The following is a 14,933-nucleotide window of genomic DNA, read 5'->3' as shown; positions in this document are numbered from 1 at the left end:
ATTTACTAAAAACCTGTTGTATTATTTTCATATAATACAGATTATTTTTATCCCATGTTTAGTAACAGGAATATCAATAAATGGGATTGTATTTTGAATCACCTTTTAAAATAATTAATCACTGATATACCTTTATTCTACTGGTAGGATAGGCTTTATGGTACTTAATTTTTAATATTTGCTCTCCTTAAGGAGTGCAAGTTAAAAAAACTCCAACCAACCAACCAACCAACCAAAAACAACTTCAAAGCTCTGACTTGTGGTGTAGTTTGCCACTTAGTATACAGGGGTATGGATTTTTTAGTTTTGTTTTTCAAATTGGCAAGTGCTGGTGCTCATTCTGTTTTCTGAACTGCAGTCAGGGTGGTTTAAAAATACAAAACCACATTTGTATCAAGGAATGCTATTATAATTTTAAGCTCTTTTGAAATGATTGAGAGACTGACATTAGGGCTGTGATCCAAAGTCAGCATAGATGACAGTGCTGTCTTAGTCTGTTGTCATTTTCGTTGCAGCCTGCTTTTCAATGGCATATTTAATTCCATCATTAAACATTTGCTGATTTTCTAATACCGATGTTTTCTTCACCTGAATATTCATCTTTTCTCACCCTGCACTTAGTGGGTGTCTTTACTTATTTTTAGCTTCACTCTTCTTTACTCTTGACATATTGTTTCCTTCTGTACATGTCTTTTATTTGAAAGAATCTGTTGTCATCAGAGCTTTTCTGCCAGTAACACAAGATGGATAGCTTCTCTTCCACTGAAAGATAAGGGCCAGCAAAATGCCAGGGAGGACTGGAAGGGCAGCCAGGAAAGCTGGGAGGAATCTGAGGATGTGTCAGTCTCATAGATCTGTAGATATTGTTTAATAAATGGTTTTAGGACAGAACAGACCATGTAAAGTGACTCTTTTTCTTTTTCTAATATCATTGAAAGTTATAGATTGAGGATTCACATTTGAATTGCCTGAGCGTTTCAGTACTGAGCATTTTCCATTCACTTGTTAACAATTTATGAAGCTCTTGCCCCAGAGGAAAGGTGTACTTGACGGAAAGATGTTTTGCAACATTAAATTTTGGTTGGTTGTAGAAAGGGAGTCTTACAGACTTTTTCACGTTTGTCTGGTCTTGGAAACAAAATGCTAAGATAACTCTTACCTTTTAAAATATATTTTGTGTGTGTTGTTCTTTTTCAAAATGTTGTGTTATGCAGAGTTTTCTAATACTTTGATTTCTTCCTCCCAGTGCCAGAAAGGATTGGTATGATTAGGAGGCTCTTTGACTGACTGGATTTTTACACAAAGCAGCTAGGCGTGGGGAACATTATCAATCACCTTCCTACCCCCTGCCAGGAAAAGTCTGACACTTCCCTCACTTGCAATGTCTGCTTCACATTTGGTTGACTAAATGTAAATGACATGTACTTGAGGTGGTTAGATATTTTGATTTGCCACGATTGTGTCCCTTTCTTTCTGATCTGCCATGTTCTTTCCCCCTGCAAGCAAGGAGCCAATGGTATTTTTTTGAGGCTAAAAAGCTGCTGTGCTTCGAGTAAAAAGGATAAATAGAGTATTGTACTGATGGATACTAACAAGAACTTTGAATTATTAAAATATTTTTCATAAAACTGTATGCTTCTGCATTTAATCCTGAGCTGGGATCCATATGCCATGAGGACACCTTGTCTCTCTGGCAGGACCAAATTGGAATTCTCCTTCCAAATGATGCCTGTGTCAAAATCTAGTCTTGGATAGCAGAGACCAGGAATAACTCTCCATGTTTTCTCTTGACAAATTCTCTTTTTTAATGTTAAGTGTTTTGAACATGGACATATACTCCTTTCAAGACAAAAGATAGTGTTTTAGGATGTATGGTAAAAGACAAATTACAGTCCTCACTGATTTGCTCTTCACATGTCTCTAATAGTGGTGATCATTGGGTCTTATAGGAAAATAAAACAAAAATCTGAGGAAGTTGGCAGATGAATGTTTTCTGAGAATTCTTTCAGAGAAGGTAGCTGGCAGTTGCCCTTGTCTCAGATTGATTTTCTTCTGCAATATGAGATGGAATCTTTGGAATCACTAAAAAAATCCTTTTTCCCAACTGGCAATTCCAGACAATTTCCAATTTGTTCTATTTCTGGGTATACTTTATACCTCGCTAATACCTACAGAGAACTTAAACATGCCCGTGGTCATAATTTTCTTGTCTGTTTGATCCACCCAGCATTAAATGTTCATGGGAAGCTTACAAAAAGCTTCATTTGAGAGAGTAAAGTAAGTATTACAACTTTTTACATAAGTTCCGTTTAAGAAAAAGGTGAAAAGCTGTTTATTGCTGTTATTTTTTTAGTCATTTAGTCTGTGAGTAAGTCTGTTTATTGTTTGATTTTAACTGTGTGCATTTTGCTATCTGTCAGATATTTTGTCCTGCACAAATTGACAAACCTGAAATTTCTTGATACTCGGAAAGTAACCAGGAGGGAGAGAGAGGAAGCCTTGGTAAGAGGTGCCTTCATGAAAGTAGTTAAGCCCAAGGATGCTAAGGTAGGAGAGTAAATGGAAGAAGTAACAACAATGTGATTCATTAACACTGTTTTAAAATAACTCCAAAACCTTGGCTGTGTCTTTCATTAAAGTAACAGACAAACCCTTTCAAATGAAAGGACCGGTAAACATGAGCAGGTGAGGGACAAAAGCCTTAGTAATTTTTCTGTGCTTTAATATCAAACTTTACTGTTACGTCTGGTTAATGGATTGTGGTTATCTTATCAAATTTCTGGTTTCCAACCTCTGTTTCATATAACAAAGTAACTAATATGTGTCACTGAGCTTAAAAGAATATGTTTACCCTGTCTAAAGATATGTAACAACTGTGTGATGTGCTTTTGTGAAAGAATGCAATTTTTCTGACAAGTTGTCCCCCTGCCTTGTATGTTAAACAAAATGTCTATCACAGAGCTCACACCTATGATGTTTATTGGCTTTCAGTGGACCAGCTGATCCTAATTTTGTATGATGCCCCTTGGTGTGGTGTCCTGCTAATAAGTATCGACAACATCAGAGGGACAGTGTCAGTAATCTGAGATTTGATACTATTTGCATCAACTCTGCACATATTGCATACTACTGATGCAAACAATCTGTGAATGTGAGTTCTTCACTTTACCTTCTTTTTCCATTATTGATCAACACACAATAACAGCAATCTCAGCTTCAGAATGTTTTAGTGCTGCAGATCTTTCTTAAAACTCCACTCAAGTTTTCAGTCTACTTGCTTTCTGTTTGCTGTTTTGTTCTTTAAAATGTACCATCAATAATTTATAGCAGATTTCCAATAATGCTGAATAATAACGTAGCAGTTATGGAAATGCACTGTTTGGTTGCGTAACAGTGTTGCTAGATAAATGCATTATCACAAGTACAATTGCAGTGCATAACAAATTAATTCAGACTGATTAATTTATAACTACTAAAATGTTAACAGTTCTGATACAAGCACAGCTTTGATATATTGTTTACTCATGCCTTTAGTTATTTCAGCTTTATATATGTAATAAGTGAAATAATTTATTTCTAAGCTGTTATGGGTATCTTATTCACAGCAAACCATCTTTGCTGAATCTGGCCAAATGCAACAACTGAAATGTGCCAAATATAGCATACATCTGTGTTCTTTTAGAATTCTTCTTATCTAATACTATTTTGGATCTGGTGAAGTGTTATTTTAATTTTATTAGCAATTATAATTTTTCATTTAAGGGTCTGATTTTTGAATTTTAACCAACTTAATAGGATAAAAGAAGAAAACCTGTCTGTTTATTAAATTTGAAGTTCCTTTTCTGGATGAAACCTCTTTTAAAGTCAATAGCTAAGGGTAAATTACTTCACAAATGTAGGGATAGCATCTTTATCTTTTCTATCTGTAATTGAACCTTTTGTATAGTTTTGAATTATTTACCCACTAAGTCTTAGGATAAAACATACATTTATTTCAGCAAATTTGCAGAAGGCTCAAATTTACTGTTGTTATTGCCATACTAAAGGTTTTTTTTCTTTCTAAATGGCTTGGTACAAATTGCTGATGATAAAATTGTAAATGCTTTTCATGGCATGAATTAATACTTCTTAAGGTGTGACAAAATTACCCTCATCATGTAATATTATATACATATTACAGAATTGGCTAATTTAAAATAAATATTAAATTGGATGCAGAACAGGTATTATATATCTCTTAAAATGGTTTTGAATTTGTGCTTGTTTCCAAGGATATTCTTGCATGCAAACTGTTTTTGTCTGAGAACACTCATAGAGTCCTCTCTGCATATGTTTTAAGATACAGATATATATGTATATAGCTATTTATAGCTATACTTCAAGACCATAACAAGCAACGTTCCTCTATATATCACAAAAATGGTGTGCACAATAACTGTACTTTCAAATTCTATCATATGTTATGCATTGAATACATAATGTTTTTTCATTCTTCAACCTTCAGGTTACCTGAATCTTGTGCTTTCTGTCTGTTCGTTGGTTCCTTTCCCCTATAGTTGTTAAGATTTTTTTACCAGCTTCAGCCAAATTTAACAGATAGTTGTAATATATTCAAAGCTTTCTGAAACTAATTAGAGGAGGATACACCTTGATGCAAACTAAGAGGAAGGCGGCGGAACATCCAGTATTGGTCAACGACTCCTTAAGAAGTTGACCTAGTGATACAAGACCCTGCTGACAATGAACTTCCTAAGAATTTCCACCCCCCCTCCCCAAGCCAGTAGCTGCTGTGTCAGCCTGTGCTTGACAGGAATGGAGTTGAAGGGGTTAGGATTTATGTTGGTGGATGCCACATGGAAATGTTGTTCTGCCAAAGGTAGTAACAACAGTGGGCCCATCAGAATTGCTTCTTCTGAAAAAAAAATATTCCTAAATTAGGTGTTTTTTTTTTTTCCCATTATGATAAGCAGGAGATGATATGGGTTATTCAGCATAAAAAGCAGTCTGATGATCTAAAGAGGCTGTGATGTGGGGAGTTGTTTTCATTTTAGTCTTGACATGAAATACTTGGGAGAGCAAAATTCCCCACCAAGAAAAAATACACAAAATGAGAATAAAAACAAGGAATTTCCATCTGACTAGCTTGTGTATACTCAAATTTAAAAGTATCTAGCAATCACCAGTCATCACTAAGCCATAAATATTTTATTTTGTATAAATTCTTTTCCTTTTTTCCTTTTTTTTTTTTTTTTTTCAACAGAACACTGCAGTTTCTTGTGCTTTGCTTCATTTCATCCTTTGTTTAAAATACATCTGTTTGTGATATGAGTGTCTTACGGAAAGATGCAGTCATTTATTAGAAAACAGTTTAATGTTACAATGCAGTGTTCCATCTCACTATGTAAGGGAACTAAACTTCATTTTTCTGTGATGTTTATATTTTCTTTTGTCAAAATATTGAACATTGTATCATGCCTGATTTCAATAAAGATCGGGCAAGCCTGGCTGGATAAGAGGCATTGAGCCATATGAGGAAGCTCTGTTTAATGACCAGACCATGACCTTGTTTCATTGGCATAAGTGTAGATCAAAGTGGAAGATGCCTGTCCAGTGTGAAGTGTGTTTCTGGGCATGACAGTACTTCACATCAGAAAGACAGCTGAAGAATATGACAGTCAAAATTGCTTAATTATGTCCCAGCTTTGTAATTATTCATCCCTGCTTCTACAAAGAGTATAGTTGTCATTTCTTGACATAATTAGTTAAAACTGTACCCTTCTTTGGTTTATAGGTATATGAAATGTACTTCCAACTGTTTAAAACTTAGAGATGCAAAACAGAATGTGATTTGGTAATACATTTTAAGACCCCATATTTTTACATTGGATATGATTTAAATAAACAAAATGAAATTATGATGTATCAAACCACATTATAATTTCATATTTTAAAGGTCTATATACATGATAATTTAATCTAGATGATTAAGTGTATATATAACTATTATGTCTGAAGCTTGTTGCTATGAATTGATACACATTGTCATAGGTCTCTTTAAATATATATTTAATTGCATAATACTGGGTCAAAGCACTTGTTTTTTATAAAATACATCTATTTCCCAATATTTTGCAACCCCTCTGCCCAACAACTATTTTTCAGCTGCATTTTTAAGATTAACATTTTTATCAGTTTTACTCATAGTGTCAAAAGCAAGCAGCATGTATTTCATCACATGTAACAGTCTTGCGGCTTATAGAACAAAATCATCAGTGGGTATCCATAAGTGTACTTCCAAGTAACTGATGTAATATTATGTGGAGTTTTTCTGCTTTCTTGCAACTTTACCAGGAGCATCTTGTCCACTGGGTATAAAGGAAATTGTACAACAACAAAAGATGGCAGTATAGGTGTTTTGAATGTTTTTCCACCTCAGATGCATTGTTTTCATCCCGTTATAATTACGAAACCTGACATAGCATTTCTTTAAAGAACAAAGATGGAGACACTTAAACAGAATGCAAGTCTAATATAGTATCTGTGATTCGTGTAATGAGTTTATGTGATTCTTGTTCACACTGTTACTCGGAGGGTAGAGGGAGACTATTTTATTGTGATAAGCAGAGTAAATCTTTAGGCAGTATAGCTTAAGAAATAAGGTGAGCTAAAATCTATAGGGTTGCTTTCAGATGATAGTATTCTTGTGTTTAAACTCATAGGAAAAGCTCTTATCAAACTGACTAATGCTGATACATGCTTTTTCAAATTATCTTAAAATCAGATGAGGCATTAGAATTGATTTCAGGTTGTGTGGGGTTTTTTTGGTTTTGTTTGTTTGTTTGTTTTCTTTTTTTTTGTCCTTAACTATTTAACAAGAATCATATTTTTCTTATATCGATGTATCCTATCTGCTTCCAAGAATTTAGGCAATGCATTTTTGCTAATGCATCACATGGACCTTTTCACCCCTCTCTAAATTAGGAAAATGGGGCCGATTTTAAGAAGTAAATAAAAGGTGACAGATAAACCTTTGGAGAACATCTGCATTACTCAGTTGTTTGTTCTTTTTTTTTTTTTCTTTTACCAGCACCATTGGTTAGAGATCTTGGCTTGTGAACTTGCAGCATTAGAAATTAATATAGAGCAAAGGGCTTTTAAAGTGTAAAGAATCATTGTGTCAATGAAATGATAGCTAGTAAGATACCTCTTTGGGAGATCTTCTACATAATAGGGTTTCTTATCATCCAGATGTCAAGGTTTCATATACTAAAACAGAACAATGTAATGAATTTAATAGTCCAACCTAGACTGTGATGCAGTAAGTAATATTGACTTCAAAGACATCGTATTTGCTATTATTTGGCACACTGAAGTATCTGTTTTGCTCTTTGGAAAGTTAAAGTATTGTAAGCAAGAGTCCTTAACCTGATTGGCTCATTATCCTCCAATGACTCATCAAAATCAGGGATAAAGAAGAATTGAAAAAAATGTCATAATTTATATTTCTATGTATGAACACTTCAGCAGTTTAGAAGAAAACATTGCTGAATAGGATCTGCCAGATACAAGAGCGGTACTTGCTAGAACTAAGCTGATGGAGCTAAGTTCAATAATTTAAAAATTTTCATTTAAAAAATCCCATTATCTCCAAAAAAATGCCATCATCCAAAACAAATGTAAGAAAACATACCTATATATAATTTTTATGAAATAATTGTGTGTGAATAACATTCGTATATTTTCTTTCTAAACTGGTGGATTTTACTTATTTTCTAAGAATGGGGCATGGAATCTTGAACTAAGCCTTTCCTTGGCCTGCAGGGGAATAGTTATGATGATTGTTGTGGCAGAATAAGAAATAACAAAAGCATTGTGAAATTTCAACATTAACAAGTGATCAAGGCTTTGGAGACCTTCAATTTTTCTTTCCGGTTTCCAATTCCTTATGGTATACTGATCCATATTTTCTTATTTTTTCTAAATTAATTTGGAAGTTTAGATTCTTGTATGTTTGTGTTACCCAATTAGTAGGAAAAAAAGACCAGAAGAATTCTTGAAACACCAAATAGTGTTTTCTACCTTTCTGTCTCTGAGAATATCTGTATGTCCCCTTGATAGTCATACTGCAATAAGATCTGCCTGTTTGGTATGTGGATGTGTGTGTGAGCTCACCACAAATCACAGTGAATCCAGAAATGGAATTTGGGCTGTGATATCCAGAAATTCAAGAATGCTTTGTTCAGAAGAATTTTAAAAGATCACTAAAGCAGCTGTCAATTTTTATAGCAACAAAAAAATCAATCCAAAATATGGAGATGTCTAGATTCAATGTTGAGAGAGAAAATCTGCTATCACACCTCATTGTACTTGTAGGATAAATTAGTGACATGAGATTTTTAAAAATGGGAAATTGAACTATTGTAGCTGTGCAAGTGATAAGGGGCTTAAGAGTGTGACTGAAAAGTTAGAAACTCAACTAAAAAGCAGAAAGCTGATGGTTCATCAAGTGGCTAATGAAGTTCTATAGAAGACACCTGTGATACTGTGGACAATATATGCAACTGCGAACATACAGTTACAGTATATAAGGATACAGGTCAACAAGCAGTGCTACTCTAGTTTGGGTGTTGCCTAATATGTAAGCTTTAGATGAAATAATTCAGTAATTAGCAATATGTGATAGCTTCCTTTCCTTTTCCTTTGATTATATATAAAATTAAATGTGCCTCTGAAGGGGAGCCATAGACTTGATTGTTTGGTTCAAGCCATTGTGCAATAGATCCCACTGTCTTGGCATACGATCAGTAGCAGGCCAGTGTTGCACTTGCTATGTAGCATACTGTCCTAGGGAAGAAACCTAGCAATAAAATTGATCTGGCTGTGAATTTGTGCATCATGTGAGGAATCTCTTGCTCATGAAAAAGGTGGAATTAGTAACAGGATCTGAAGCAGTCTGCTAAGGCCAGTCAGTCAAGAGTTGCCTTCAAAGTGCCTGCAAGAGCAGCTGCATTAAAGCAAACTGAAAGGCAGGCTGGGTAAAAGGCAGCCAACAGAGTGAAGAGAAGGGTCAGTATCCAAACAGGAAGCAAAGACAGTTGCAATAGTGGTGTTGAACATGGGAATGTGAGCTACACAGAGCTTGGCAGGTAAAAAGCTCACATGCAATAGCTGAATCTGCAAGATAAGACATTTAAAAGAAGTTGATTTGGGCTTTTTTGCTGTTTTTTGTGTCTTCATGTATGACGGGTCACATGTTTAGAGAGAAAGAACCTTGGTTAGTAAATGAGAGAAAAACCATAAGTTTAAACAGTGGGAACTAAGCTGCAAACTGAAATAGCAAAGGACTATGTTCTCTTTACTTAGCCTGCTGTAGTTCCAGCTGTCAAAAAGGAAGAATACACACATGTGGGTCGTATGAGTGTTAGTGTAGGGGGAAAGACTGTTCATTGTTTGTTCTTGTGGTGATAATTCTTGAAAAAGTGAAATATATTTAGTTATTTGGGAAGGAATTACGTGGACTACATTTCAGTATCCAATTGCTATTGAAGATGCAGAACGCAAAAGGTGATGTCTCTCTCCTAAAATTATTCCTTTAAAAAAAAAGTGTATGATTGTCATAAAGCCAGTGTCCATTCAGCCATTAATGATCCCAATGCACTTTTCACATAGGAAGGGGTCTTACTCCTGAAGCCCTGGCTTGATTCCAATTCAGGTAATTACATTCTGCCTCCATGGATTTCTCCGCAGTCTCAATTTACTAAGGCATTCTTCTCCACCTTCTGCCCTGAACTGTTATGTAGTGTTGCAGTGTGCTAGTTAACCAGCTGCTACTTTGCACCTGAACGATGTCTGTCTTTCAGTAGTAGTGAGCAAATTGATCCCTTTGTAAGGCTTATTTAATATTTGTAAGCACTTGGAGGTTCTTTGATGAATGGCAATAGGTACTGTATATCATTAACACATCAATTTAATTGAAGAAGTTGGCATGACAACTTGTTTATTACTGCTGCTTGCTTCCCCACCGCCCCTTCTATTTGTGAGTTCCTAACTGTGGAAACCTCAGTTATTAGATTCTGCAAGCATATGGTCTGGCTTTTGTCTTGTGGTCAGCCTATTCAGTCTACTTAACAATATGCCATTCAGTAAAATGTAATATTGGGATATCAGACAATAGGGCAAAAATCATTATTGGTTTAAATTCCCAATGGATCAATATTTCTAGAATTTTATCCTATAAGGTTTTTTTTTTTTGGTTATTCTTTTGGAAATGAAAACACCGCTACTGTACAAGCAGAGCTTGATGCAATGGATCTCATTATTGGATGACACCACTGTTAAGCATGGTAGTTGTTCATGTATTGCATTTGGTAAAAAAAAAATTGCATTTAATATGGCAGTGGCGCAACTCTGGCCTAGCTTATGTCTATTTCTTTTTTTCCTGTAGGTAATTTTTTTCCCTTTAAAAAAAAAAAAATTCTCTTTTTTCTCTTTCATTGTTTTGTCCCTTTGTTTGTTTGTTTGTTTGTTTTTTCCATTTGTTTAATTTCCCTGGACTTCTAGGTAATATATGCCTCATGTACTGTCACTTACATTGATGAGTCATTCACGTTGAAATAGTAGTAGTCTTAAGTGTGATGGTTAGAATATATAATCCTAACCATGAAACAAAGGTCCAATTATAAAATATTTGTGGTTCGTTTGTGTGGGGTTTTTGGTTTTGTTTGTTTGTTTTTTCTAAAAGCTTCTTGTCACAGATTTTTGAGAGAAAAAAATCAGTGGCAAACTACTAGTAACCAAAGGTTCCACTTCTAGTTTTGTAAAAGTGAACCACATGGCTCAAAAGTTGGAAAGAACTGTTACAGCTGAGTTTATATTTATTGCTTGTTTTGACTATGATTGGATTGGATGCCATTTAATTTTCCCAGCAAGCTCTGCAATGTATAGGTAGGCTCTGTTAAGACCTGGCTTCACTGTTTCACAGACTAATCAAAAGGTCACCAGCTGTTAGAGATAAACATGGTCACATAACTGATATTTTGAAGAAGGAAAAAAAAAAAAAGCTAAAGGTTTATAAAGTTTTAGATAACATTTACTTAGTTGAACATCCATTAAATAAATAATTGTAAGTCACATGATATAGATTATTAGAGTTGTCATTATATCTTTGCGTACTCTTCTGCTTTTCAGTAGTTTCTTCTCTTGTTGGTAAATCCAAGTGTCTAAATTACTGAAAGCTTCCCCCAGTGTTTACAGGGTAATTTTTCTGTATTTCATGGTACTTTTCTATTTCTCTGCTGTAAATTTCCTCTGTAATTCCTTCTGCCTTCTTCCCCTCTCCTTGATTCTTAGGGAGCATGGAAACAGGACAGGAAGTATTTATTTGGAGCATTTTACCAGATCTTTGTGGTTCCAATGGCTGTATACTTTTTTCTTCTTTTCTTCCTTGAAGTACTACTTTCCCTCATTAATGCAAATCTTCCAGGAAACTTTCTGTTATGATATAGTTGACAACTTTGTGGTAGCAAAGTTTCTGTATCCAGACCAAAAGTAAATGAACAAATAATAGATGGAGTGCCTTCCACATGTCATTCTCTGCAAATTGTTATTCGTCTAGTGTCCTTTGGGTTTGCTTACCATTAACTAAATGGTTCTGCTTGCAGAATGACATTTTTAATGATGTCTGTGATAACACTGTATTCCCTGATTCTACAGAAGTGGAATTTGTCTTCCATGTGTTTCATTTTGACATCAGTGGGATTGTCACCAAAAAGAACAGTCTATAGTGATCTGCAGGTTACAAGTTCAGGTGTGAAGACCTAAATTATATTGGGGGATAAAGGACCATGTCTTCATAATATAAAACGTGGTACAAGCACATCATATCGCGTCTTGTTGTGGATCGAATGCTAGATTTTTTTCACTGCTGCCATTATCAAATTAGATGGATGAAATGTGAGGACAGAAACAAAAGGGGAGACAAAATGAATGTGCCTGGTATTGGCTAATATTTTAATCACTTTGGAAACAATGCAAGTGCCTAAAAGTAGCAGTCCAGTGCCATTTCAGATATGCTAAAGTATACAGCACATGCCTGTAGGGGTGGCAGGTAAGTATCTGTGGGAGATGTAAGCTTTTCTGGAGCCACCATGGGAGGCTGGGCCCAGAATACTGTAGAATGGCTGAAACAGCAGTAGAAGGATGCTTAAGCAGCCGAATCCAGTCTTCCTGTTGTGCTAAAAGAGAGACTGTGTGCTGAAAAATATTGACAGAGCATTAGAATAATAATAATCCTTCCCTGCACTAGCATGAGTCACAGTGTGGTCCAAGAGGCACATAGAGCTGGTAGTGATGAGATCACCTCCTAAAAGCTCAAGCATATCAGTCATTTGCTCTTCATTAATGCCTAGGAACATGACCAATTTGTAGCTGGTTTCTGAGTTATTGCAGGAAAAAGAATAATTTGTTTTCAGAGAAGAACTAATATTTCTTCCCTTGTCTCCACCCTTAACAGAAATGTATAGGCCAAAGGGATATTTTGTAAGAAATCCTGAACTTTTTTGCCTAATTAGTTTCTAAAACTGCTCCCTTTGTCAAAGAAAAAGGATGCAGCGCACTTTCATCTGGTCCCTTAAATCATATTGAACTTAAAGATTCCGGTTCTGGTTCCTGAATGTTAGTTGAAGCTGATGCTAGCCTCATCATGTTTAAAATACAGGGAGAATAATTTTGTTGAATTCTGTGCCTGGTTGCAGAACACAGTGCTAATTAGAGCTTGACCTAATAAGACTGGTCATTGAAAATCCTACCAAATTTGGAACACAACAATAGATTTTCATTTGACTTTAGGAGAAGTGGAATAGTCTTTATACAGATAGAGTTTCCACACTTGGAATCTTTATTGATCTAGGTGAAAGGCATACCCAAACTTATCCTTATCCAAGCACCCTTTAAAACTTTAAATCTTCAACTAAAATCACATTGTGATTTCTCTGGACTTTGAATTTTCTTTTTTCTTTCTAAAATTTTTCCTGTCCACTTTACAGACCAATGTTTTAAATCTCTTGAAAACCTCAATTGAAGAACATTTTGCCCATCTTACAGATGATGGGGCTAACATAAACCATTTAAGATTTAGTGACTTTGGTTATGGTTCCTTGTTTCAGGAGAAAATGAGGGATTCATCGGGTGGATAAAAAGCTTAAAAACATTTGTGACTAAGGACTGATGTTCTGTTTGAAGGAATTAGTGAGTGTATAAAGCTTTTGTAGTAAATTGTTGTCCTAATTGATCTTCGTTATCCACAGCATCCAAGGATAAATTGTTCATAGGAAAACATACAAATTGTAACTAACTGCTGTTAGAAGCTTTGATAAATAAATAAAATTTTATTCATGTTTCAAAAATGGCATTGCTTTGAATCCTGTTCTGTGAATGATCTTTTTTGGAGCTCAGGTTTCTTGGGACTTTAGCAGGCAGAGAATCTGTCCTTAAGTTACATGCATTGAATTTTTAAGTGAATTTAAGTTATACTTCAGTTCTAATGTATCAAATGTCATTATATCAAGTCACCTAATAAATGCATGTGTGTTGTCCCACTGATGATTCATTTCTTATTCAACCTTGGTGGGGCTTGAAAACCTTAGGCATTCTTTCTTGTAAAATAACCTGTGGGATATTTGCTTAATGATTAAATTACAATTGCCTTTGTGTTTCTGATTTATGAGCTTGAAGCAGAAGGAGATGAAGTTTTTTCTTACGTCAATACAACCAGCTATCCTGTGTGTCTTTCTCTGGCAAGTTTCATTAAGAAATGTATTATTTGAGTTAAAATAAGAAGTAAATTCAGGATTGAGAAATTAAGACTTTTTTTTTTTTTCTTCCCACATTGTAAGACTAAATATACAACTTTGTTCATGTAACGGTTACAAACAGTTCACTGTGTAGGCCAAATGCTCTCTAATGCAGTAAAATTAAGAAATAATATGCTTTGAAAGTGATTTATGAGTGTGGTTAAACTGCCAGATTTACAAAGAAATAGTTCAGATCTTGGGAAGCCTCAGGAGTCACGTCAAAAATGAATTTGACTGTGATTTAAACTGCTACTTTTCTTACATGACATTTAATATGTGTACTTTGGAGGCCCATATGTCTTTAATAAAATAGCATTAAGTTTTAAATATGATATGAATGCAGTCAGTTTCTAAATTCATAACCTTTTCCACAACTCCAAAATGCTAACCAATAAGGGAGTCATACATGCAATAAAACGTAAACCTTAGAAAAAAGTTTTTTGTTAGAATGGTTAGACAGTTGGCAGCTGTGTTGTAATGTAATAAATATATGCAGCCAATGTAGGTTTATCAGCCTTTGTTTACGCTGTAAGCAATTGGGACCAGACAACTAATTAGAACTTAGGACCAAAGGTCATCAAAAGTGTATTTTGTCCAGTGATTGTGTACTTGCTTAGGTGAACCGTATAATGCTAAGAAAAGTAATTTATTAAATAAGAAACACTATAGTATGCTTCCCAGTTGAATTTGTCTGAGAATACAATGTTTATTAGAGAGTCATAAACTTTAGGACTGTTCTGAAGTACTAAGTAATTCAGAAATTACGAAAATATATACACAGTTTACAAAGGATTTCAATGTTTAACGAATGATGGCCAAGAGAATTCAGTGTTTCATGAAAGGAGAAATATGGGAGTTTGGTCTCATGATGAAGTTTATTCTTAATAACAAAAGAACGTTATCATATTTTGAGGTATATTTATTTGCAATGTGAAATATTTTATTAATGTTATTAAAATAATATATTTTAAGATTACTTTCTAAAATGGAAGCTAGTCCACAGCAAAACCAGCTTTCTAGATAGCTTGAGCATTTCTTCAGAACAACAGATTGTAGTTTGCTTGCTGAGTTACTCATTTTATT

General features: G+C 34.7%; 1 protein-coding gene across 12 annotated transcripts in view; it reads left to right on the top strand.

The window, feature by feature from the left end:
- Positions 1 to 14,933, top strand: part of LRMDA (leucine rich melanocyte differentiation associated) — a 741,452-nt gene that overhangs the window by 459,759 nt on the left and 266,760 nt on the right. For 10 of the 12 annotated variants that reach the window (XM_071811807.1, XM_071811805.1, XM_071811806.1 and 7 more), the window contains one exon: positions 2,421 to 2,547. The exons of 1 other annotated variant lie outside the window; for it this stretch is intronic. In XM_071811807.1, the coding sequence (XP_071667908.1) occupies positions 2,421 to 2,547 (127 nt within the window). The remainder of the gene's footprint in view (positions 1 to 2,420; positions 2,548 to 14,933) is intronic. One more of the 12 variants, XM_071811811.1, reaches the window with a different exon arrangement.

Source organism: Patagioenas fasciata, chromosome 8 (assembly GCF_037038585.1).
Source record: "Patagioenas fasciata isolate bPatFas1 chromosome 8, bPatFas1.hap1, whole genome shotgun sequence".
Lineage (NCBI taxonomy): Eukaryota > Metazoa > Chordata > Aves > Columbiformes > Columbidae > Patagioenas > Patagioenas fasciata.
Note: the sequence above shows the minus strand (reverse complement) of the source record. Positions and strands in the feature narration are given on the sequence as shown.